This window comes from Tachyglossus aculeatus, chromosome 9 (genome assembly GCF_015852505.1).
Source record: "Tachyglossus aculeatus isolate mTacAcu1 chromosome 9, mTacAcu1.pri, whole genome shotgun sequence".
Classification (NCBI taxonomy): Eukaryota; Metazoa; Chordata; class Mammalia; order Monotremata; family Tachyglossidae; genus Tachyglossus; species Tachyglossus aculeatus.
The window spans coordinates 22,747,391-22,773,570 of NC_052074.1; the positions used below are offsets into that span (position 1 = coordinate 22,747,391).

The 26,180-nt window shown below is 46.2% G+C and overlaps 2 protein-coding genes across 4 annotated transcripts in view; one reads left to right on the top strand and one right to left on the bottom strand.

Moving 5' to 3' along the window:
* Nucleotides 1-1,421, top strand: part of HADHB (hydroxyacyl-CoA dehydrogenase trifunctional multienzyme complex subunit beta) — a 30,511-nt gene extending 29,090 nt beyond the window's left edge. For both annotated transcript variants that reach the window (XM_038751429.1, XM_038751428.1), the window contains one exon: nucleotides 558-1,421. In XM_038751429.1, the coding sequence (XP_038607357.1) occupies nucleotides 558-593 (36 nt within the window). In that variant the 3' untranslated portion in view covers nucleotides 594-1,421. The remainder of the gene's footprint in view (nucleotides 1-557) is intronic.
* A 3,140-nt stretch (nucleotides 1,422-4,561) lies between these two features.
* Nucleotides 4,562-18,368, bottom strand: ADGRF3 (adhesion G protein-coupled receptor F3). 2 transcript variants are annotated; one of them, XM_038751897.1, is made up of 14 exons: nucleotides 17,934-18,368; nucleotides 15,728-15,758; nucleotides 15,301-15,453; nucleotides 13,774-13,947; nucleotides 13,058-13,276; nucleotides 11,956-12,165; nucleotides 10,966-11,109; nucleotides 10,266-10,462; nucleotides 9,706-9,885; nucleotides 7,308-8,684; nucleotides 6,022-6,063; nucleotides 5,871-5,933; nucleotides 5,393-5,451; nucleotides 4,562-4,679 (listed from the first exon to the last, which is right to left on the bottom strand). In XM_038751897.1, the coding sequence occupies exons 1-13, from the start codon at nucleotides 18,024-18,026 to the stop codon at nucleotides 5,413-5,415; spliced, it is 2,922 nt and encodes a 973-aa protein (XP_038607825.1). In that variant the 5' UTR covers nucleotides 18,027-18,368; the 3' UTR covers nucleotides 4,562-4,679; nucleotides 5,393-5,412. The 2 variants fall into 2 exon arrangements, with proteins under 2 accessions (XP_038607825.1, XP_038607826.1); XM_038751898.1 differs by lacking the exons at nucleotides 13,774-13,947; nucleotides 15,301-15,453; nucleotides 15,728-15,758; nucleotides 17,934-18,368 and having other exon boundaries at nucleotides 11,956-12,091; nucleotides 13,058-13,174.
* Between the last annotated feature and the right edge of the window lie 7,812 nt (nucleotides 18,369-26,180).

Sequence of the window (26,180 nt, forward strand, 5' to 3'; positions counted from 1 at the left end):
CATTTCACCGAGAGAAGTAGAGGTGAAGGGTGAATGAAGTATCTTTTTAACAATCTGACCTTTGACATCCAAATCTAAGATTTCTGTGAAGATGCGTGATCACAAATGACTGCCTTTCAACCTCCCTCGAAAGACGTTAAATCTGTTGAAATGTAGGACTGCTCAGAAAGCAAATCCTTTGAATTTTCTAGAATTTCCTTTTCTCTAATAATAATAATGATGGCATTTTTAAGCGCTTACTATGTGCAAAGCACTGTTCTAAGCGCTGGGGGGATGCAGGGTGATCAGGTTGTCCCATATGGGGCTCACAGTCTTAATCCCCGTTTTACAGATAAGGGAACTGAGGCTCAGAGAAGTGAAGTGACTTGCCCAAGGTCACACAGCAGACATGTGGCGGAGCCGGGATTCGAACCCATGACCTCTGGCTCCAAAGCCCGTGCTCTTTCCACTGAGCCTCGCTACTTCTCTACAACATGCTAGCTGTCCCCGTCCCACCCCTCCAACCCTCCCAGCCCCTAATGGCTACGTTCACATTGCTCCTTTCTTTTCCATTTCAGGGCCATGCCATGATTGTGGAAACGTACCCCCAGTAAAGAAATAAATCACAAAGGATCTGCAAGTGTCCCATACTAAGCAATGCCATTCCAATGCACTAATAAAGAGAGACATCTGTAGTTCCTCGCTCATTTTTAGGAAAGCAGGTTTTGAGGTCTTTTGTTGAGTATCTTCTAGTGCAAGCAGACATCAGTAAGGGTTTTGTTTTGCTATACCTTTTTCGGGGGTGAGGGGGGAACGGAGGGGAGGAGGCTAAAGCTGCGTGCTAACTCTAGAGCAGCAGCTTTTACTGGTTCCACAGAAGTGACTGCATCTCCCCCGTCTGCATCTACCCCTGCCATCGCCTGCTCCACTCAGCCCTGGCCACTTGATAGAGAAAAGCTTCAGGGACACGGGATAGTGAGGGCACCGTAGCTCAAATGGAGCCTGGAGCTGCAGGCTGCCTCCTTTGGAGTGTCAATCAGGGCTCACCCAATGCCTTTTCTAGCCAATCCTTGCCCCTGTTCTGAGCTTTCAGTGATTTGGACTTCCCGCTTTTTTCAGGGATTTCTCAACTGCCCAGAATCTAACTGTTAAGGTTCCTTGGGTTTCCCCGCCTCCCTTCTAAACTTTAATAACAATCTTGAAAAACAGAGCACTGTGGTCTGAGTAGTCCATGTAGCATCCTCAAAGCCTACAAGATGTGGATCTTAAAGTTAAATTTTGTCCTACAGTTCAAGTCTTTTTTCTCCTAATATTCACAAACCAAGGTGCCTAAACTACTTTTTGTAGTGGAAGAACAATGGAAGGACACTGTAATCAGCAGGAAGTGTTCATATATTTGTTGGCCTCTTTTGTCAGCCTTAATAAATTGGAGTATTTAGAGATTGGATGATTTCATTGACTGAAGGGGAGGTGCTGCTCTATAGGGAAAATTGTGGTTTTTTTTATTTTTTCAAAAACAACTTCCACTTCAGTGAACATTGAAGAGATGTTGTTAAGGTATTAGAGTGAGTACCCTCTTTTGAAGTATATTTCTGATTGGAGCGATGCCTGTTGCACAGCTAAACTAACGTTAGCACACCTTTTGAGAGACTTCTGAATAAATGCAGCCAATGGATTTTGACTGGCATGTGAGAAAGTCCTTAGATCTAGAGCAACATATTTAGAGCAAGCGTCCTTGTACTCCTTTACATTTAACTAGTTTTGCAAAATGGAGTTATGTGATGCGCTAAAAGCCTTGAGCTTGATGTTATTTAGACCTGTAAAGTCCTCCTTTACCTCCAGTCAGAAAATAGGCAGGGGGAGTGGAGAGGAGCAAGGAATTTAAGATAGTAACTTCACGCCACTTTTATGTTGATTGGTGCAAGTCACTCAGTGAAGTACAGCAACATTTAATGGGCTAGTGTTGTGCTTATCCTTGGGGCGCCATTTTAATATGATTTTTCACCTCGGGTTGTCTTTTCAAAAATGCTTTCTTCCAGGCCTACTGGTGTGGCTCATTAGGGGTCTGAGAATCAGAAAATAATGCTGGGGGCAAGGGAGGGAGATCCGAGACTGATAATAAGGTGGAAAATTAAAGAATAAAGACTAGGAGGAGTATCCCAAGAAGAAATGAACCAAGTTGGGGAAGAAAAGGGCAAAGAATATGAAAATAAAGGAAGGTTGACTATATACCCCAAAGGTGTGGGGGTGTGGGGGGTGTCTTTAGCAAAAAATAAAAGTGGAAAGTTGACTTGTGTGGTCTCCTTTCCTTGGGAGGCAGCCAACTCTTTCCTGCCACTATTCCCTCCATCCTACTCGGGATGTCACTTGGGGGTCACCTGGAGATATAACTCCCTTCCTTCCTAGTTAAAGGGAAGGAGCATTCCCAAATTACTCAGGGTGCCTCCAAATTAGAATCATGTCTGTGGAACAGTCTCACCCCATATCCTGCTTACTGTCAATCAATCCATCAATCGTATTTATTGAGCGCTTACTGTGTGCAGAGCACTGTACTAAGCGCTTGGGAAGTACAAATTGGCATCGTGTAGAGACAGTCCCTACCCAACAGTGGGCTCACAGTCTAAAAGGGGGAGACAGAGAACAAAACCAAACATACTAACAAAATAAAATAAATAGAATAGATATGTACAAGTAAAATAAATAGAGTAATAAATATGTACAAACATATATACATATATATAGGTATATATACTGTATATATATATACTTACTATATATCTATACACACACACTATATATACTATATATATAGTATATATATACTATATATATATATATGCTATATATATACTATACTATATATATACTATATATATACTTACTATACTTACTGGACCAACCTTTCTCCCCTAACCTTCCCCCCACCCTTCCCCAGAGAAAACTCCAGTGACTTTAGGATTACAGACAGGGGAAGCTTCCCTATAGCAGTCCTCCAGCCTGCTATCACCCTGGCCCATGAGGATGTGAAACCACTGCAACACAGAATTATTCCCTTCAATACTTGCTCCAGGAATTAATAGGAATCCGTCTTTTACAGCATTTTATCTATCCACCTCCTGCAGGAGACTAAAAATGGTGAGGAATGGGCAGATGAGAGGAATGGGTGAAAAGTCAAAGGGAATCAGACCAATCCTCAATAACAAGTTCATACTAGAAGAAGAAACCACAGATGGTGAAATTCACTTTTGGGTGCAGGTATGAGGTACCCCATCATAATAGGGATTTGCATTTGAATTTTTCTTCATCAGGGTTATGTATTCTCCTGTTTTACAAAAGCCATGTAAATTCAGTTCTGGGTAAAGTGTGAGATATTAATCACCACTGTTTTAGTAGGACACCTTGCCCCCCCAAAACTTTTAGAGTTGGACCTACTCTTCAAAACAGGGAAGAATTGAACTCAGTGAAAGAGTAACTTGTACTAGTTCTAAAGTATTGTTAATGACACCTGTTTTTGAACAAAGCTTCCACTCAGTGGTTTGGGGAATAATTCTCCAGCATCCACAACTTCCTTTGCCCAGCTATTGCACTATCTTATAATCTTTGCATGTAATCAAAATGCCAATCTCTTACCATTTTTCTCCTTGGTTAAATCATTTAACCTTTTTAATCTCTCTCTTCTGCAAGTTCTCTATATTCCTGGCATTACAGAACATAAACATAACCATCCTCAGCCATTCGGCTACATGGTGGAAGGCAATAAAATAACTGAAGTCACTCTGTGTGTGCTTTTTTACAGCTTTTTTACAGTGGTTACATATAATAATGGGGAGAAATAAAGTGTAAAAATCCACTATGAAGCTGTAGAGAGTTAGCTGTTGGCCACTTAGGACCCTGTAAGTGCCCATTTTCAGGTGGTGGTTAACATCGCACCTTTCTGGGACTAGACTTACTCATTCTAGAGTTCTGACAAGACCCAGAATAGTTCTTTAAAGTCTGTGCCAGTCCTTCCTACTAAAAAAACTGCCCCTTTTTTGCCCCCCGCCCCAAACTCGAAATGAAAAACTGGTGTCTCTCACACTATGCCCAACTTCTGTGGAAGTCAAAGATGGATGAGGAGAAGTGTGGTTGAAATGCCCAGGGACAACTGCAAGAGGAATGTCCTAAGCTCTACTTGTTGATGGCAAATAACACCATTTGTAAGAATAAGCCACTTCTGCTGCATCTCCTGCTCCCTTTCTGCAGGGAGAATATTGTATGCATATGTCTCCCCTATCAGAATATAAGTGCCTTGTAGGCAGGAAAGTCTGTGCTTCTGGTGTACTTTCCCAAGTGCTTACTACAGTGCACTGCACTTAGGTGCTCAGTATCATTAGTACTCCTGTGTGTCTGCCCCAATTCCAGGTTTATCTTTTCCCAGCTTCATCCTTAACCGTGGAATTTGTACCTGCTCAAATTGTCCCTAATAAAGTAGCTTTAACTGAAAGGTTTCTTTTTCTTTCTCTTCCCCTGTTTAACTTGAACATTTGGTTAGGTAACCTTCCACTTAATTTGTCTTTTGTTTGTTTCAGCGGGTTGCACATCCTTTAAGCATCAATTGAAAATTTTTATTTTCCATTTTTAAATGACTCAGCCCAGATAAAAACAAAGATACAGATTTCCTCTTGGTCGCATCAGTTGAAAGTTGGTTTGTCTTTGAAACCCTGTGAAATAAAATTTGGGAAAATATTGTAGTTAGATATTTTAAGGAGACCAGTCAGTGAGCAGCGCTTAGAACAGTGCTCAGCGCTTGGAACTGTGCTTTGCACATATTAAGTGCTTAATAAATGCCATTATTATTTATTGTGCAGAGCACTGTGCCAAGTGCTTGGGAGAGTACAATGCAATAGAATTGGTAGAAATGATCCCTACCTACAAGTAGCTTACAGTCAAGAAGGATTATAAGACATTTGTCTAATTTGTGAGGCTTCCCTAACAAATTGTTGCTTAGGAGCGGTGGTGAGGTGTCAAGGAAGACAGCAGAGAAGGGGAAGGAAGATTGGTTAGGTGGCAGAAGTTCTGCGAAAAGTCCCTGTCCCTTATGGGGCTCACAGCTTAAGTAGGAAGGAGAACAGGAGAAGTGAGACAGACATGTGAAGTGACTTGTCCAAAGTCACACAGCATAGAATTGGTAGAGATCTCTCTCTGGAGAAGTGTATGTTCTCAGGCGCGCACGTCACTTTGTACAAAGAACCGAATTTTAGTCATCACGGCTTAATATGAAAAGCCTGCAGTGCCCTTTGTGTTCTCCGCCAAGTCATTCATTCAATCGTATTTATTGAGCACTTACTGTGTGCAGCGCACTGTACTAAGTGCTTGCTCCTTGCTTCTAAGCTAAGTCCTAACTTCTTGCGACCCAGGAAGAATTCAGACTCACCCAGGTAGGTTTTGGGTCTTTCAGTTGCTATGTTCCAAGTAACTTGTGTCACTTGTGACCTGTGAGAGGAAAGAAAAGACTCAGTTGTTGCAAGCAGCAATTTCAGCCCCCGGTACAGATGACACGTGCAGTTGGGCTACCTATACCTACGCTGCCAAAGCCTGCTAATACTTCATGTTGGTTCCACCTTGCTGCTCAATATATAGGGCATATTACACCTCTAGCCAAGGTGCATAGGGCCCAAGTGGGGATCCACGAGCCCTGATTTCTAGTGCTCCTCTCTTGTTGACTAGCCTCCCTTGGGATGCCTCAAATGAACCTAAAACTTGTCAGAACTAAAGATGGCCCTGACCACCCACTCTTGTCCCTATCCTGTCAACTGGCTTTAATTGCGGGGGTTCGGGGAGGAGTCACTTCTGCCCTGAGGCTGCATGATAACTGAAGTGAGGGGCTAGACCAGACCCAAGGCCCAACTCACCAAGCTGATGGTGGATACCGGGACCTTAGAGCAGCCCAAGCGCTTGAGTAAAGCTTCCCTCATCTGCAGGGGAAAGGAGATCATTGTTACAAAAGCTTTGGCCTCTTCCTTCTGGATGAATTTGGGCCTATTTAGGATGACAGACTCTTACCTTCTTGTCCATTAGGCCGCCAAATAGCAGGATGAAGATACCCTTGGAGGAAAGACATGAGAGTGACCTGGTCAAAGTAAGATGGTATGATGCCAAAGTCTCTGCCCTGCTAACAAGCTGCTTCCCAAGTGCTTAGTACAGTGCTCTGCACACAGTAAGCACTCAATAAACTGATTGATTGATTGATTCTGGTCTCTGCCTTCTCTATATGTTGCCAACTGGTACTTCCCAAGCGCTTAGTACAGTGCTCTGCACACAGTAAGCGCTCAATAAATACGATTGATTGATTGGCTCCAGAAAAGAATGGGAAGGATTAGGGACTAGTAGGCCCTGAGAACTTTGCACTCCATCACTGCTCATGGGGCTTTAGTTCCTCTAAATTAGACTGTGAGATTTTCCTCAACTGGAACTAAATCAGGCCCTTTTTCCACCTGACACATAGTCGGTGTAGATAAATCATCAGTACTAACAAAACCAATTCTCTAAATGCATAAGTGCCTAACTTTCTGGAGGTACGTTAGGCACTTTGGAAGACATATTAACGTTGAAAGTCCTGCATTGCAGGAATATAAACAACACTGGAAGAATTGGGATCACATATAAGGCTTATCACAATGGTATTCATCCTCTCCATCCCCTTCAGAAATCTGTAAATTATCTGAGAAATTTTCTGATGAGGCTGCAAGGAATCAATTCCCCAGAAGACAAGTACTGCAGAGGCCAGGGACCTGACTGGAGGAGGACAAAGGGAAAGAGGCACAGGAAGAAGAGGAGGAGGACGAGGAAGGTAAGCACTGTGGGCTATGTAACAGCTAAGATAGTGCTAATAATAATAATAATGGCATTTATTAAGCGCTTACTATGTGCCAAGCACTGTTCTAATGAAACAGGAGTCTGCCCTAGCAGAGAGTAAAGCCCAGCAAAGCATATAGCTGGGGAAAGAAAGATCAGAGCTAATAAGACCTCAGTGGAAACAGCTCTAAAAAGACACGCATGGGTCTGGGGTGGAAGAGAAAAGAGAGGTGTTGCAAGGAGCCCAGGAAGAAAAGGCATGAAATGCAGGTGTAGGTGAGAAGATGCCAGGAAGCCTAAAAGAAGTTCAAAACTCAGGGAGAAAAGCAAGGAAGAAAAGGAGATCAGTCAAGTTTAAGCGGAATGAGACAAGGACACCACCCAGAGCCAAGCAATAGGGCCAAGCCCCTACTGTCCCTACAGTCACAAACTGAATCCGAATGAACCGAGGAGAACCTTCTAGACAGGAAGAACGAGCACTTTGTTTCACCCACCTGGGAGGCATTGAACACCACGAACAGGTAGTGAGGAACCTCGGAGAGCTCTTGCATCATGTTGGCCAGGCCCAGCCCCCACGTCAGACCAAAGACAGGAGTGAGGATGAGCAGTGCCTTGAAAATGCACATCAGTGTATGGCGCTCCTCGGTCCGTGGCCCCTCAGACAGTGTCGGCCTCATCAGCTTCAGCACAGCCACCGCTAGCACCACTGCATTCACCCCCACTATAGTCAGCACTGGCCCCACAAAGAAGTACAGGGCCCCACTCTTCGCATCCAGCCAGCAGGCTTCCTTCTTCACGTACCGGCCTTGGGGGAAGTATATGCCCAGCGTGGCGGTTGCCAGTCCCAAGGGGCACAGGTAACCCAAAGCTATCATCAGGGGCAGCACCCGGCGCTTGGACAGCTGGTGGAAGACGAAGACCAGTTGGTGGCCTAGCACTAGGGCCTGGGCCAGCATCCAGAAGAATGCGGCAAGGTAGAGGAAGTGGCAGAGGAAGGTAACAATCAGGCAGAGTGGACTCTGGGGACTTGGTTGCAGGGATGCCCCCAGAAAGCAGATGTCGGCTGTCAACAGGCAGAACACCATATTGAACAAGGCGGCGAGACGAAAATAAGAGACCTTATTCCGGATCACAACCCGCCACACGGCCCTGTACATTCCTAGGCTCAGCAGCAGACACAGCACTGAGGCCCCCAAAAGCACCTGACTCAGCAGTGTCAGTGAAAATCTGTCTGGGACATCATGGAGTGACATGAGGATGGAGAAAGAGGTCAGGTGTACGCAGAAGCACTGAGCGGTGGCCCCAACTTTGGCTTCCTTGGCCTGGCATCCTTCAGTTGACCAGCCCCCTACGTTGTGGAAAAGGCCGTGGTCCCAGAAGACGCACTGGGCCGTGCCCTCCGTGTTCCCAAAGTCCATAATACTCTCCACTTGGCTGACACTCTGTCCACCTGCGGTGATGGAATTGGAAAGAATCAGACTGTAGGGATCGTAATGGGAGCCCTCCAACCCTGGCCCGAAGTTCATCGGCAGAATCTGGTCTAGTTTTCTTAGCACCAGACTGGTGATGCTGACGTTGCCAAACTCCTTGGAAAGCTGGGCTAGTGCCTGGCGTTGGATCCATGCCCGTAGTGGTGGCTGAGTGGAGAAGGAGATGCTGTAGTCATTTGGCTCGAGCCCCAACAGCTGGGACTGTACTTCTACATTGGGTAGCTGGAGGTGGAAGGAATCAATCTTGGGGGGCAGTCTTTGTGCCATGCTTTCCACAGCCTGGAGAAATGATGACCCCGCGGCAGGGACCTGGGCCTGGGCTGGGGCCCACAGAGTGGTGGAGTCCAAGTCCAGCAGCTTATTTGTGGCCGTCAGGAAATCCTGCAGCCACCCGGCACGGGATTCAAAAGGCAGAAAGCATTATTGGGACACCAGAGTCCATGGTACCGGTCAAGCACCACGGGTCCTGGGTTAATGTGTGCCTGAGGATTCATGAATTGTGGTATTTTGACTCTGCATCTTTACAGACATATGTTCCTCTCCATGAAAAAACCCGGAGATAATTATCTTCTAGGCAGCATGGGTAGGCATGAGCATAACCAGGAACCTTCCTGGTAAATTCCCTTCCGGCTGAACCTACCTGCACACGATACGTGCAGTCACTTGTGTCTAAGAACATTTACAACTATTCGTGGGTACGTAGGGAGATGCCTGGTAGATGCATGTTTCTGAAGAATAAATAGCAAGTTCATATATGATGCATGCAACTGCGTGTAATTATGCTCTCGTGCCTTCTGCCATTCCCAATCCCTCCGGCAATATGCTCCCACCAGGGCCCACCTGAAGATGGGTGAAAAGAGGAAGTCGTCCCAGACCCACTGCCATCAGAGCTCTAGTAAGGCTGCTCTGAAAGCCCAACCACCCTCTCCCTCCCTCCCTCTTTTAGCTTCTAACTCGCGAGGCTGCTCTGGACTGAATAGCAGGGTTACGTTCTTCAAGATCGGAGGACACAGACTCCCCCAAGGTGGTGCCTTTCATTCAATCGTATTTATTGAGCGCTTACTGTGTGCAGAGCACTGTACTCAGCGCTTGGGAAGTACAAGTTGGCAACTTATAGAGAAGGTGACCCAACAACGGGCTCACAGTCTAGAAAACTGTGACTTGGGGCAACTTTGGTCAAGGGGACGCCCCACGTTTCCACAGCCCTGAATGCACTGAAGCTTAAATTCGGCTCCCCGCCACTCTCCTAGAAAAACTGGGAGAGCAAACACGATGATTTTTGACAGGGCTAGTATCTGAAAGGCCGTGTGCCGGCTGAGAGGATAACAAGGCTCAGTGCAAGACCAGCGAGGCCTCCAGTCTACCACTTCCAGCACTGTTGTGACCCCAGGCTTGTCCTCACCTCCAAGGTGCTCTCGTTGAGTGGCATCCTGGTATCTTTCACCTCATGAGCTAGCATCTCCACTATGTCCAGCAACACGAGCAGGTCAGACGGGGAGCTGACGGCTGCCACCTCCTCCGGCAACTTTCTCATCAGTGTAGGTACCTCTTTATCTGGAACTCCCTGGCCTGCTAACAGAAGCTGCCACAAGCAGAAGAAGGACAGGGCAGTGAGAGACGCCAAGAGCCTGGGGGAGTCAGGGAAATATAGTAAAGGCAACAGGGGATCACTATGCCCTGCTAAGTTGTCTGCTCCCCCAGCCACAAATAAAAATACCATGCAATGGGACGCTCCCAGAGCAGGGATGAGGCTGAGCCCCAGTTTGAATTCTACCTCTGCCTGAGGCCCTCAGCTCATCCCAACCCTTTTTTGTTTTTCCCAACAAAATCGCTCCAGGACAGCGAATGAAGTTAGTTGGTCTTTGAGCTGACCCTTGGAGAGGGCCAAGAGACGGGGGGCCAGACTAGGGACAGTAGAGGTCAAGGATAGATGTTGAAAATGGTGGGGGTCAGAAACCTTACCTGAGTCTGATGAAGCATAACCAGTAGCCCTGTGTCAACGCAGTTACTCTTCAAGGGTCCCCAGATGGCTTGGGCCCCACAGTTCCTCTCCACCGTCCCTGTCCGATTCATAGGGCACGGGATCTGGGCCTGGTGCCCAGCCTCGGTGGCATCCCAGTTACCACCCAGTGAGTCCTGGGGGCAGGTGATATCTCCATCTGGAGAGAGGAGGAACAAAACCTCGCCAATCCCTCCAGCTGTGTTTCACTAGCCTTGACAAATAACCCTTCTATCTAACTTGCTCTCGACTCTCCCACCTCCATCCCCTCACTTATGCTGTTCCGCCAGCTTGGGACTCCCTCTCCGCTAATCGGGCAGATCACAACTCTTCACCCCCACCCCACCCTCGAAGACCTCCTAAAATGCCACTTCCTTCAACAGGTTTTCCCTGATTAACTTCCAATACCCCAAGACATATCAAACCACCAGCCAGCTCTAACACCTACATATTCAGACCCCGCTTCAGAATTTATGTCTATATGCTGGAGGCCCTTACAGTACCCTGGGCCTGTCATCCCTCTGGGTTAGGCAGGGAGCTTCCTGTAATCCCTCCAACCTTAAAGCTGTGATTTGTCCCTGAATCACCTTACTTGGCCCCCAGCCTCCAGGGCCCCAACAAGTGTCCAGGTTGGCAGGACGGCACCAGGCATAACTCCCCTACCTTGGATGACAGTAATGGAGATAGGCACCTGCACAGGAGCCAGCCCATCGCTTTGCAGCTCACACACGTACTCGGTGTCACCCTGAGGACAGTTTGGCACGACCAAAGAGAGGCACCGCGGCCCTGAGACCCCAGACAAAAGCCCTGAGAAAGGGGTGAAAGAGAAAGAGCCCCCTTAATAAAGGAGTGAGGGGGATCCATTTACCCCAGGGCCAGAACAGTTAGGCTCTCCATCAGTTAGGCAGTCTGACCAAAGGGCCTTTCATTTATTCAATCGTAAAGTACCTGGTGGTAAGGTAGGGTAGGGAGGGAGAATGGCAAGGTGCAGGGGCATCAAGAGCAGGAAGGGAATCTATTAACTTTGTTGTAGTGTACTCTCCCAACCACTTAGTACAGTGCCCTGCACACAGAAAGTGCTCAATAAATACCACTGATTGATTGATTGAGCAGGAAGGGAATCTATTAACTTTGTTGTGGTGTACTTTCCCAAGCATCATCATCATCATCATCAATCGTATTTATTGAGCGCTTACTGTGTGCAGAGCACTGTACTAAGCGCTTGGGAAGTACAAGTTGGCAACATATAGAGACAGTCCCTACCCAATAGTGGGCTCACAGTCTAAAAGGGGGAGACAGAGAACAAAACCAAACATACTAACAAAATAAAATAGAATAGATATGTACAAGTAAAATAAATAAATAGAGTAATAAATATGTACAAACATATATACATATATACAGGTGCTGTGGGGAAGGGAAGGAGGTAAGATGGGGGGGATGGAGAGGGGGACGAGGGGGAGAGGAAAGAAGGTGCACTTAGTACAGTGCTCTGCACACAGTAAGTGCTCCATAAATACCATTGATTAATTGATCAGTTCACAGCTGGGGAGTGAAAACAGTGAGGAGACAAATTTCCCCTTCCTCCCAGCCCCCCTCGCCCTTCTGGTTAGGTAACACTCCTCCCAGCGTACCTTGCTCTTCCCTCCGTACCTGACGTTCGGGGTTCGGGGCTCCAGGAAGCTTTGTAGGTCAGTACGGTGTTGGGGATACAGCATTTCAGCTCAAAGCCAGAGAAGGAGTTGCAGGAGACGGAGAGCTGGGATGGGAGTCGCACCACATCCCGGGGCTGCAGGGGCACGGTCACGGTCTGGCGCAGTTCCCACAGGAAACTCCGAGCCACAAAGCGGCACGTGTACTCCCCTGCGGACACAGACCTCGATCCCTGGCCCCGACCATTCTCCTCCTCCGAACCTGACCTGTCCTCCCTGTGTGGCCTGGGACCATTCCCTCTACTTCATCCCTCGCCTTAGTGCTGGTCCAAGTGCAGAGAACGATAGCAGCATGGCCTAAAGGATAGTACACGGGCCTGGGAATCAGAAGGATCTGGGTTCTAATCCTACCTCCGTCACTTGTCTGCAGAGTGACCTTGGGTGAGTCATTTATCTTCTCTGTGCCTCTGTCCCTCATGTGTAAAATGGGAAGAAAGACTAGTTAATACTTAATAATTAAGAATAATTAATTGATAATGGGATTAATGCATACAACTGAATGAATGAATGAATAACCGTGAGCCCTGTGTGGGATAGGGATTGCGTCCAACCTGATTAACTTGTATCTACCCAACCGTTTAGTACAGTGCCTGGCACATAGTAAGTGCTTAACAAATACCATTAAAAATGACTTAATATAAATTATTGCAGCAGTTTAAACTCATTCTTCCTGGTTCACCTCAGAAACATCTAATCCCCACCTTCTTTAACATTTAAGCAGTGTTACTTTATTTCCCCACCATCTCCGTCTCCTTAGTCTTCAGTTTTCTGAGTTAATTAATGAGAGGAGAAGGAGAAGAGGAAGAGACAGGAGGAGATGAAGAAGAAGGAAGAGGAGAAGGAGTAGAAGGGGGGGAAGGAGAAAGGAAGGGGAGAAGAAGGGAAGGAGGAGGAAAAGCCGGAATAGGAGAAGAAGGGAAAGAGGAGGAAAAGCTGGAATAGGAGAAGAAGGGAAGTGAGGAAAGGGAAGGGAAAGAGGAGGAAAAGCTGGAATAGAAGGGAAATGAGGAAAGGGAAGGGAAAGAGGAGGAGGTTGTTGCTACCTGCCCAGTCTTGGGACACATTGGCGACAGTGAGGACAACCTGGTCCTGATTGGTGGTGAAGGATGCCTGAGTTCCAGGGTGCAGCATTATTGGGTCTGGAGTCCCAGGTTGTTTCAGGTACCAATTTAATGAGGTGGCTGTGTGGTTGATGAAGAGGACGAGGGTCAAGGTGCTGCCTGAGGCCAGTGAAGCTGAGGCAAGGCTCAGCTTCCCAGGAACTGAAAGAAAGCAGGGAAAAATACAGTGTCGGGGAGGTGAAGATGAGAACGGATCTTCATCTTTCATCCAGTCTCCTGGGTTGTAACAGTGTCTCTTTCTTCTGGCCAATATTTCTCCAAGTGTCTTCTCAACAGTCATGGTGTTTAGCTGGGTAGCTTTTACTGGACCCTGCAAGTCTTGAAGTACTAAACCCACATCAGTAGTCCAGGGGACAGAGAATACCTTGGGGTGCAGAGTAATAGGTGTTAGTGGGGGATTCTTTAATTCCAGGATTCCTCAAGGAGGTTTGGGGGTCTGACTGAGAGCCACATTCGGGGGGCACTGTGGTTGGTAATGGGGCCAGCATCCCCGTCATATTTCCTTTCCTATTACCGGAGCTATTTATTTCTAGGTCTCTGTGCCTCGCAATACCAGCAGGGCCTGACTCATATCAAACGGAACCAACTCCAAGAGGGTGCCAGTCCCTCTTTCCTCCCTGCCCCTTGACCCTCCTCACCTGGTGGCAGTAGTTGGCAGTATTCAGGGTGTAGATGACTGAAGAAAAGGCAGGTGCAATTTCTGAAGCCAGAGGAACTGTGGCAGGGATTGTGGTTGTAGCAGGTACTGACATTCCACTGGTATCCAGAGAGACAGCTACAGTGAAAACCTTTGTCCTGGTGTGGGGTACACACTAGGGGACAGAGAGTTAGATGGGCATGGTACCTAAACAAGCTAGAGTCCAGAAAGTGCTCAAGAGGCATAATAACAATTATCGTGGGGTACGTTACGCATTTACTAAGCTAAGCACTGGGGGTAGCTACCAGATAATTGAGTCCCACATGGGGCTCCCAATCTAAGTTGGAGGGAGAAGAGGTATTGAATCCCTCTTCTGCAGATGAATTAAGGCACAAAGAAGTGAAATGACTTGCCCAAGGTCACACACCTGGTAAGTGTCAGAGGTGGGATTAGAACTCAGGTCCTCTGAGTCCCAGACCCGTGCTCTTTTCACTAGGCCACACAGCTTCCCTAATACTTCTGCAAAATGATAGCCAGCCTTTAAGGGCCAGTACCGAGGACGAAAGATGGAGATATTCTCTACGCCCACCCAAAGGGATTGCTCACTCTGCCAAGTGGCCAGGAAAAATCATCATCATCATCATCATCATCAATCGTATTTATTGAGCGCTTACTATGTGCAGAGCACTGTACTAAGCGCTTGGGAAGTACAAATTGGCAACATATAGAGACAGTCCCTACCCAACAGTGGGCTCACAGTCTAAAAGGGGGAGACAGAGAACAAAACCAAACATACTAACAAAATAAAATAAATAGAATAGATATGTACAAATAAAATAAATAAATAAATAAATAGAGTAAAAAATATGTACAAACATATATACATAGATACAGGTGCTGTGGGGAAGGGAAGGAGGTAAGATGGGGGGGATGGAGAGGGGGACGAGGGGGAGAGGAAGGAAGGGGCTCAGTCTGGGAAGGCCTCCTGGAGGAGGTGAGCACAATCCCTTTGATGAGGTGCTGCTCAAAGATATTAAAGGGTGAAGTTCAGGTCCACAGTTGCCTTTGCTCTGAGTCCTTGGCCGAACCAAAATGGCAAAGCCTAGCCCATAGCAGGAAAGCAAGGGCTGGGATAGGATGTGCTGTAAAGAGGAACAGAGTCTGGGCCAGGAGTGAAGGAAGTGATTGAGTCAGATAGGACCATCTCTATTTTTGATTAAATAAGGACACTCACCTGCTCCAGAATGGTTCTAAGGTTTGAGGAACAACTCTTGTCTTCTGCTGGACCAGCCATGGGATGGGTGGGGAGCAGGGCCTTCTCCCCAAATCAATCAATCAATGGTATTTATTGAGCACTTACTGTGTGCAGAGCACCGTACTGAGTGTTTGGGAGAGTACAATATTCTTTCTGCCACGTCACCTATTATCCCCTTCCCTACACAAGTGCTTTGGTTGCCCCTAATCGGCTCTGGGGCTGATGCTTGGTGGTGGTGGGACCGGGGAGAGAAAGATCTTGCTACCATCTTACCTGTAGTGAGGCTGAGGTTAGTGAGACTTCTAGGGGAGGGCAAGGAGGAGGAGGCCAAGAATGGGGTAACTGTAAAAGTCTCCAACAATCTCTGGATCCATTCTCCATCTGGGGCCCTTGGCATGCTCAACTGCACATAGGTGGAAACTGGGGCTGGTTTGGGGAAAGCAGACAGAAAGAGCTCTGGATGCAGAGAAACAGGGGCCCAACAGCCGTCTTTCCCTACCTGGCCCATCCTCCCTCTCCTATTACAGTTCTAAGGGGCAGCTGCTGCTCCCCAGCAGCCCTCTGGCCCACCAAATGGCCCACCACTAGCTCTACCATATCCCGCTCCTCTCCTCCCAAGCCATTTCCAAACCCACTTCCCTTCCCCATTTGGGCTTACCAGCTATTTGCCTCTCTTGGCCAAAGTGCTACCCAGACTCACCTCCGGGTCCTGGACTCCAGGGTTCCTGGGACTGAATATAGGAAAAAAGGCCCATAAGGATAATAATAATAATAATAATAATGGCATTTATTAAGCGCTTACTATGTGCAAAGCACTGTTCTAAGCGCTGGGGAGTTTACAAGGTGATCAGGTTGTCCCACGGGGGGCTCACAGTCTTAACCCCCATTTTACAGATGAGGGAACTGAGGCCCAGAGAAGTGAAGTGACTTGCCCTCTCCCCCTCGTCCCCCTCTCCATCCCCCCATTTTACCTCCTTCCCTTCCCCACAGCACCTGTATATATGTTTGTACATATTTATTACTCTATTTATTTATTTATTTTACTTGTACCTATCTAGTCTATTTTATTTTGTTAGTATGTTTGGTTTAGTTCTCTGTCTCCCCCTTTTAGACTGTGAGCCCACTGTTGGGTAGGGACTGTCTCTGTATGTTGCCAATTTGTACTTCTCAAGCGCTTAGTACAGTGCTCTGCACATAGTAAGCGCTCAATAAATACGACTGATGATGATGATGAAGTGGCGGAGCTGGGATTTGAACTGATGACCTCTGACTCCAAAGCCCGGGCTCTTTCCACTGAGCCACGCTGCTTCCCAGTAGAACCTGCCCAGAAGATTCCCCAACCAGGAATAACCGAGGTCCAGCTCCCTTCTTTATCTACTTTGGTTTCATTCAGGGGTCTCCCTCACTGGTCTCCTTAATCAATCAATCAATCAATCGTATTTATTGAGCACTTACTGTGTGCAGAGCACTGTACTAAGCACTTGGGAAGTACAAGTTGGCAACATAAAGAGACGGTCCCTACCCAACAGTGGGCTCACAGACTAGAAGGGGGAGACAGAGAATAAAACCAAACACATTAACAAAATAAAATGAATAGATCTGTACAAGTAAAATAAATAAATAAATAGAGTAATACACCTTAAAACACCTTACAAATACAGAGTTGAGAGGGAAAAGGGAGGCACTAAGCACTGGTCAATGCTGGGGCATAATCAGCCTCTTGGCATGGATTCTGCCTTCGGGGACACACCCGGCCCTGAGTTTGGTTCCCAGATAGACCATGCAAAACAGAGGAAAGTCAACACATTTTGTTTAATCTTTTCCCCGGATTTAAATATCTCTGGCCCCCAGGCTCACTTGGGACTGTATTTTGGAAATCTCAGAAGACTGAGATTGGTAAGGACCCCATAGTGAACTACTTCTGAACACACAGAGTGGGCTAGACTACTTCAGACCATTTCATCGCCCACTCCCATCCGCGCCTTCTGACCTTCCTTTCCTGAACAGACTGTAGAGGGGAGGGGCCCATTTTAAAGGAACTCTTTTTTCCAAATGCAGGGATAGAATATCCTGCTTTATAGTAATAATATCAATCAGTGATATTTATTGAGCAACTAATGTGTACTAAGCACTTGGGAGAGTATAATACAAAAGAGTTAGTAGACATTAATAACAGTAGTAATGGAATTTGCTAAGTCCTTATTACATGCCCATCACTGTACTAAGCGCTGGGGTAGACACAGTACAGTCAGGTCAGGCATAATTCCTGTCCGATTAGGGTTCACTTTAAAAAGAACAGGTATTGAATCTCCATTTTACAGATGAAGAAACTGAAGAACAGAGAATTTAACTGACCGCTCAAGATCACACAGCAGATAGTGGTGTAGACTCTGCTTTAGAAGGGACAGTCCTTGAAAGGGCAATTCTAATGTATTTTTTCACCTTTCCTCCTAGATTCTGTTCCCTCTACATTCTGCTCTTTTCTCCTAAGTCATCTCCCTCCCCCGCACAAGCTTCTCTCCTTCCCCAGCCCTTTCACTCTCCCTCTCCCCCTGCAATCCTCTCTCCTCCTCAGGCTGTTTTCTTTCTTTTTTCCTTTCCATCCCTCAGGTTTTGCTTCCTCCTCCCAGATTCCCTGCCCTCCTACAACCCATTTCGCCACCCCGCAGATGCCACCTGTTTTTTCTTTCCCGACAGAGCACAACTGTCTCTTCCATCAGAGCCCATTCTCTTTCTCCAAGGCTCCTTTCCCCCTACCCCTCTAACTGCCTCCCCTCAAACACCATTACCTGCCTTGAAATGGCACTTCCTCCCTCCCTAATCCTGTCACCCTCTCCAGGCCCTCCATAAACTCCCAGCACAGAAGGCCTCCCCCATCGCTGGAGGAAAGCTTTGCCAACACTCACGGGTAGTGCCGTTCCAGGCAGGGGGCCCAGCAGGATGGGGTGCACATCCAAGAGGAGCAGCCAGGGCAGCAGGGAGGAAGCCAGGCAGCTCATGGCAGATAGGGAGGACTCTGGTAGTCCGGCAGGATTATGCAAAACTCCTGGAAGGATAGAGGCAGGTAGCGGAAGTGTGGAAGCACCCAGGAACAAGAGGGAATGATGGAGAGGGACAGGAGAGGGTTTGGGGGAGACAGGTCCAGCCCCCTCCAGCCCGGTCTAGTTCAATTCCAGTCCTAGTGTTTGAGGGAAAGAAACCCAAAAAACACATTAACTCCTGACCAGGAATGGGAAAAGATGATGTGTCTGATTGAGGAGTGTGGATGATATTCAGAAGTGTGATAATAATTATTGTTGTCTTTGTTAAGAGCTTACTAGGTGTCAGGCACTGGGGTAGAAGCAAGTTAATCAGGTGAGGTACAGATTGAGAAGCAGTGCGGCCTAGTGGATAGAGCACAGGACTGGGAGTTAGAAGGACCTGGGTTCTAATCCTGACTCTGCCACTTGTCTGCTGTGTGACTTGGGGCAAGTCACTTAACTTCTCTGTGCCCCAGTTACCTCATCTGTAATACGGGGATTAAATCCTACTCCTCCTACTTAGATTATGAGTCCCATAATCCAAGCACAGAGAAGTGAATTGACTTGCCCAGGGTCATCCAGCAGATAAGGTGAGGAGCTGGGATTAGAACCCAAGTCCTTCTGACTTCCAAGTCTGTGATCTAACCGCTGGTCTTTGGGTTCTTTGGAGGTAGTGAAGAAAAATGAGGGGGGAAAGCTAGGTTAATCAGGAAAGCCTTCTGGCCTGGAGTCAGGGTTCTGTAGATACTTGAAGGAAGACAGAGAAACGGACTAAGGAAGATGAGGGAGGGCGTATTTCCACATTCTGTGGGCCAGAAAGGGAGAGAGTCTGTGTGAAAGGGCTGGCGAACGTGTATGAAAGGGCAAGCAGAGAGCACAGGCTGGGCTTCTGTGGCAGTAGGTAGACACATATACCCACCAGCTCCACTTCCTCTCCTCCGACTCCTTCCCTCACTTCCTACAATCCATTTTTTGCCCCGTTCCCTTCACTGAGACCACTCCATTCTCCAAGATTACCAATGACCTCTTTGCCAAATCATACGGACTCTATTCTGTCCTAATCCTCCTTGTTCTCTCATTGGCCTTTGACACTGTGGACCACTCCCTTCTTCTGGAAACTCTTCCTAACCTTGGTTTTTCTGAAACAGTTCCCTTTCTGGTTCTTTTACTTCTCCGGCTGATCCTCCTCAGTGTTTTTCACCGGTTCTTTCTCTTTCTCCTATCCACTATCAGTGTGTGGATATCCCTTTAGGCTCTGTTTTTGAGTCCCCTTTTCTTCTCGATTTACATTTAAATCCCTGGGGAGAGCATCCACTCCCATAACTCCAACTACCACCTCTATGTGGATGACTCTCAAATCTACCCTGTAATCCTTGACCTCTCTCCAATCTTTTATTTCCTCCTGCTTTCAGGATATCTCTGCATGGATGTCCCACTGGCCCCTCACACTCAATATTTTTAAGACTGAATTCTTCATCTCCCCCTCCAAAATCCCCTCCTCCACCTCACTTTCCCATTACAGTTGGCCACACCATCATTCTCCCCACCTCTTAAGCCCTCCACCTTGGCCCTATCTTTTGACTTTTTCCTCTCTTTCAACTCCTGTATTCAATCTGTTGCCAAATCCTGTTGGTTTTTTCCTCTGCAGCATTTCTAGAATCTATTTCATCCTCTCTAGCCAAAAAGCTGGTTTAGGGAATTGTCATACCCCAGCGTGACTATTTGCAACAGCCTCCTCACTGATCTTCTTTACTTCAGTCTCTCCCCTTTCCAGTTCTGCTGCCTGGCTCATTTTTCTAAAATGTCATACTGCACTCACTTCCCCACTCCTCAAAATAAATCTCCAATGATTAACCACTTCTTCTCCACATCAAGCAGAAATGTCTGATCGTTGGCTTTGAAACACTCGATCAGTTCTCTCCCTTCTATTTATCTACTCTTTTCTCCCACAGTACCCCAGCAGCAACATTGGTTCCTCTTAAAATAACCTACTCCCTGTGCCTCATTCTCATCTTTACAGCCCCTGACTTCGTCTCACCTCCTCCCCACTGCCTAAAAATCCCTCCTCCTTCATATCTGACATACTACAGCTCTCCCCACTTTCAAAGCTCTTCCAAGGTCACATGTCCTCCAGGAAACCTTCCCTAAATATTCTCTAATCTCCCCACTGTATACCCTCAACTGCCACTTCAGCCCCACCATCCACCTAAATACTTCCATTTACCACAACCCCTAAGCTCTCATGCCCATATCCTATATATTCTGTTTTTCCCTCCTAGCTGTACTCTGTCTGCCTCCCCCACTAGATAGGAAACTCCTCTTGAGAGCACGGATGGGAGTTTCTAATCCTTTTGAATTCTCCTCTAGACCACGGGCAGGGAACATATCTACTAACCCTCCCCAGCGCTTAGACCAGTGCTTTGCACAGAGTAAGCGCTTAATAAATGCCATCATTTTTATAACCCTTAGAACAGTGCTTTGCCCATAGTAAGTGCTTAACAAATGCCATCATCATTATTATTATTTCGAATTGTATTCTCCCAAGTGCTTAGCACACAGTAAATGCTCAATAAATACCAATGATTGATGCCAGGTGCTTAGTACAATGCTCTACACACAGTAGGTGCTCAATAAGAGCTATTGATTGATTGATGATAGTGATCCAGCGCTTAGAACAGTGCACATAGTAAGCGTTTAATAAATGCCATTATTATTATTATTATTATTATTATTATTATTATTATGGTACTTAAGTGCTCGCTATGTACCAGGCATATACTAAGCGCTGGGGTGGATACAAGCAAATTGGGTGGGACATTGCCCCTGTCCCACGTGGGGCTCACAGTCTTAATCCCCTTTTTACAGATGAGGTAACTGAGGCACAGAGAAGTTAAGGGACTTGCCCAAGGTCACACAGTGACAAACGGCAGTCGGAATAATTAGAACTCATGATCTCCTGACTCCCAGACTCTTGCCATGCTGCTTTTCGGTTAATGCTGAATCATCATCAATCGTATTTATTGAGCGCTTACTATGTGCAGAGCACTGTACTAAGCGCTTGGGAAGTACAAATTGGCAACATATAGAGACAGTCCCTACCCAACAGTGGGCTCACAGTCTAATGCTGAATCCCCTGGGGAGGGGAGTCTCAAACAGCTGACTGATCTGGTGGTGGTCCTATGGGGTTGGCACCCAGGGAACCCTGAATGCCCCCAAATTATGGGTGGTACAGCAATTTCCTGCTTAGAAAATTCCACTCTATTACACTGAAGTGCTTGATGCCTCCTTGTGGAAATTTACAGAATCTCCTAAAACCACTATTAAAAGAAACAATTTAAATCTATCAATTACAGAATCCAAAATGTGGAAAGTTTTATTCAAACTGGGAGAGACATGGTGTAACTCCAAAGTGCCAGATGGGGCACCAACATCATGATCTATGTAGTTGTTTATACTAATAATAATGATGGCATTTATTGAGCGCTTACTATGTGTCAAGCACTGTTCTAAGCGCTGGGGAGTTTACAAGGGGATCAGGTTGTCCCACGGGGGGATCACAGTCTTAATCCCCATTTTACAGATGAGGGAACTGAGGCCCAGAGAAGTGAAGTGACTTGCCCAAAGTCACACAGCTGTATATATCTATATATGTTTGTACATATTTATTACTATATTTATTTACTCATTTATTTTACTTGTACATATCTATTCTATTTATTTTATTTTGTTAGTATGTTTGGTTTTGTACTGTGTCTCCCTCTTTTAGACTGTGAGCCCACTGTTGGGTAGGGACTGTCTCTATATGTTGCCAACTTGGACTTCCCAAGCGCTTAGTATAGTGCTCTGCACACAGTAAGCGCTGAATAAATGTGATTGACTGATTGATTGACAAGTGGCGGAGCCGGGATTTGAACCGATGACCTCTGACTCCAAAACCCGGGCTCTTTCCACTGAGCCACATCTATTTGGGGACACCTCAGTGGCATGGCAAGTCTTCCAAGACTTCTTCTACCCCTTAATTTAAGCCAGAGCTTGTCCGGGTGCAGCCCTGGTACCTCTGGAATCGGAAGTTCACATCTCTTGTATTTATAGGAGCATTGCATTGCCACGCATGAGTCTCCATACAGTACTTGAACCCTGGTACCTCTTTCTTTTCAAATTATGCATTCTTCCCCTGCTCCCTTCCCCTCCGCCTTTTACACAAGTTCAGGGAGTCTAGAAGAATCCTGGGAATTATTTAACTTGATGCCGACACCCTCACGGTGAGGGGTTCTGCGAATTCTATCTCCTAAAATCTGATATTTTGAAATGCCAATAGGAGTCTGGGGACAGAAATGCATCATTCTGTGTGTATACTAAATAACCTCAGTTCTCTTAATTTCGCCATGAAAGTGAGAATTGGGCCCAGGCCCGTTCAACACCCCTCAGTCGCCACCTAAAAAAAAAAAAATCCCCCAAAAAGTTGGGGACAAGCTCCACACTCATTGGACCTGCCTGGGCCAGGTGCCTGTTCAATTGAACAATTAATCACATTTATTAAGTGTGCAGAGCACTGTTCTGAGAGCTTGGGAGAGTACAATATAACAGAGTTGGTAGACAAAGTTGGTAGACACGTTGACCGCCCACAAGGAACTGAGTCTAGAGTCCAGTTCGCATAATTTTGGCCTGTTCACAGCACTCCCACTTTTGCCACACCTGGAAATTGCGCTAATTTCAACCTCTGCCCTTTCTGAACATATTCCAAACGATTAATTCAGCGTTGGAGATTTCTTCCTCAACTGTTCCTCAGGCCAGCCCCTGGGAGGGGAGGAAAGGCTTGCTCCTTAATTACATTCCAGCAGTTTTTTTTTTTCTTTCCTGGCCCTGGAGAGAGTAGAGGTCAAGAGGTTACAATTTTCTCTCAAAAGAAGTTCCTAGTTTTTCTCTTATGCAGTTGCCAAAATAAGTCCCAATGAAATAATCAGCTACCTGTATACCAATGTCCAGAAGGACGATGATGGAAATATAGGACGGTTCCATACAGTTCCTACTACAGCCCAGCCCACACTCTTCGCTCCTCTACTATCTCGCTGCTGGCCTCTTTCTCATGTCCTCCCTCTGGCCTGGAACTCCGTCCCCTTCCATATATGTCAGACCACCACTTTTCCCACCTTCAAAACCTTTTTAAAGTCACACTTCCAAGAGGACTTCCCCACATAAGCCTTCTTTTCCCTGGCTCCCTCCTGAATCTGTGACATTTGGGCATTTGGTATTCCCCCCACCCTCAGCCCCACAGCACTTATCTAAAAATCATTTATATTATAATCTCCCGACTGTAAGCTCCTAGGAGGCAGGGAATGTATCTATCAAATCTGCTTTATTTTCTCAAGCACTTAGTACAGTGCTGTGCATAAATACTATAAGGGATCAATAAATACCTTTGATTGCTACAGACTGGGGCCCTTGGCAGACTCAAATTGCAACAGTTGGTTTATGATCAGTTGCACAAGATAAACGTGTCATTGCTCAGCACCGTGAGAAACAGTGTGGCTCAGGGGAAAGGGCATGGGTTTGGAGGTCAGAGGTCATGGGTTCTAATCCCGGCTCCACCACTTGTCAGCTGTGTGACTCTGGGTAAGTCACTTCACTTCTCTGTGCCTCAGTTACCTCATCTGTAAAATGGGGATTCAGACTGTGAGCCCAGTATGGGACAACCTGACCACCTTGTATCTCCCCCAGCGCTTAGAACAGTGCTTGGCACATAGCAAGCGCTTAACAAATGCTATTGTTATTATTATTATTGAACAGCTTTACCTGCATTCATCATAATACATACTTTTAAGGGACATTTTGGACCCCAGATTAAGATTAATTGTTCAAACGGGGATGCTTTTTAAATAATTGTCTGTTGATATGCTTTCTTTTAGAAGTTTTCTTCAAATTTTTTTGTTTCAAGGTCTTTATTTGTGGATTTCATAATCCATGAGAATTGAGCACAGATTGGTTTGTATGCAAATATGGGGAGGGAGCATGTCTACCAACTCTGTTGTATTGTACTCTCCTGAGCACTTAGTACAGTGCTCTGCACCCAGTAAACATTCAATAAATATCACTGATTGATCATCATCATCATCATCAATTGTATTTATTGAGTGCTTACTGGGTGCAGAGCACTGTACTAAGCGCTTGGGAAGTACAAATTGGCAACATATAGAGACAGTCCCTACCCAACAGTGGGCTCACAGTCTAAAAGGGATGTAAAACAAGAAAGATTTAAGATGAAAATGAACAGTCTTTTTGCTATTTTTAGATCAACCCATATTTAAAAAATGAAACTAAAAACACGTAAACTGACCTTTGTTTAGTTTCAGCACGGACAAAATACATAGGAGCCATAAAAGTTTTAAAATGTTTAGAAGTTAGAACCTATGAAGACAGGTGAGAGGGACTGGGATTATTTATCTCAGAGAAAAGAGTGAGAGGAGCTAAATGACCACATTTGACTATATTAACTATAGAGAAGATGGTACCTATCTCTGAAGCTGAGAGGGAGCAAATGGTATCTTCGTTGTCTGCGTTCACTAGGCCGGTCCTGATGGAAGGCAAATGGTGCAAACAAGATGACTATATTTCAGCCTTCAACGGCACATGCGGCTACTGCTGGGGTCCTTTTATCGCCCTCCTGAATCTCAGCCATAGTCATAGTTTTTTATGGGTTTTGTTAAGCACTCACTACATGCCAGGCACTTTACTGAACTTTTTTTTATGGTATTTGTTAGATGCTTATTATGTACTACTCACTGTACTAAACACTGGTATAGACACAAGATAATTAGGTTAGGTTAACCTCACAAGACGCTTACAGTCCTAATTCCCATTTTACAGATGAGGCAACTGGGCACAGAGAATTGACTTGCCCAAGCAGCAGACAAGTGGCAGAGCCAGAATTTCAACTCAGATCCTTGTGATAATAATAATAATTATGGTGCTTGTCAAGCGCTTACTATGTGCCAACCATTCTAAGTGCTGGGGTAGAGACAAGTGACTCAGGTTGGACACCGTCCCAGTCCCACATGGGGCTCACAGTCAACCCCCATTTTACAGATGGGGTAATTGAGGCCCAGAGCCTGTTGTTGGGTAGGGACTGTCTCTATCTGTTGACGAATTGTATTTCCCAGTGCTTAGTACAGTGCTCTGCACACAGTAAGCGCTCAGTAAATACAATTGAATGAATGAATGAAAGTGACTTGTCCAAGGTCACACAGCAGACATTTGGCGTAGCCGGAATTAAAACCCAGGTCCTTCCAGCTCCCAGGCCCAGGCTCTTTCCACGAGGCCACACTTTTAGACTGTGAGCCCACTGTTGGGTAGGGACTGTCTCTATATGTTGCCAACTTGTACTTCCCAAGCGCTTAGTACAGTGCTCTGCACACAGTAAGCGCTCAATAAATACGATTGATGATGATGACTGCTTCTCTTTTGAGATTCGTTTCCGGTCCGTGCTAGCACAAGGCAGCCCGAAGAGTCAGATGCTTTGATTAGTCATGGTCTAAGGGGGATAATGAACATGGATTTCCCCGACATCATTTTGGCCTTCTCCCGATCATCATCATCATCAATCGTATTTATTGAGCGCTTACTATGTGCAGAGCACTGTACTAAGCGCTTGGGAAGTACAAATTGGCAACACATAGAGACAGTCCCTATCCAACAGTGGGCTCACAGTCTAAAAGGGGGAGACAGAGAACAAAACCAAACATACTAACAAAATAAGATAAATAGAATAGATGTGTACAAGTAAAATAAATAGAGTAATAAATATGTACAAACATATATAGATATATATATATATCCCGATGGAAGGACCAGGCTAGTGCCCCCACAACCCGTTGGCCCCTGAGGCTCCCGTTGCCCAGCAGAGCCTGGAAAAAGAGCCCCGACTTGAAAGGAACGGAACGAGGAGAAACGTGGAGGCCCACAGTGCCTGTCAGGAGGGATGTTATCAATTCATTCATGCATTCAATCCTATTTATTGAGCGCTTACTGTGTGCAGAGCACTGTACTAAGCACTTGGGAAGTACAACAGCAACATAAAGAGATGGTCCCTGCCCAACAATGGGCTCACAGTCTAGAAGGGGGACTAGAGTCTAGACT

Coding starts and splice junctions, on each gene's coding strand:
- ADGRF3 (XM_038751897.1), bottom strand. CDS start 18,026: ATGAGCTGCCTGGCTTCCTCCCTGCTGCCCTGGCTGCTCCTCTTGGAT. Junction 15,454..15,727: donor CTGGAGTCCAGGACCCGGAG/GTGAGTCTGGGT, acceptor TCCCCAAACCAG/CCCCAGTTTCCACCTATGTG. Junction 13,277..13,773: donor CTGCCAACTACTGCCACCAG/GTGAGGAGGGTC, acceptor GCTTTCTTTCAG/TTCCTGGGAAGCTGAGCCTT.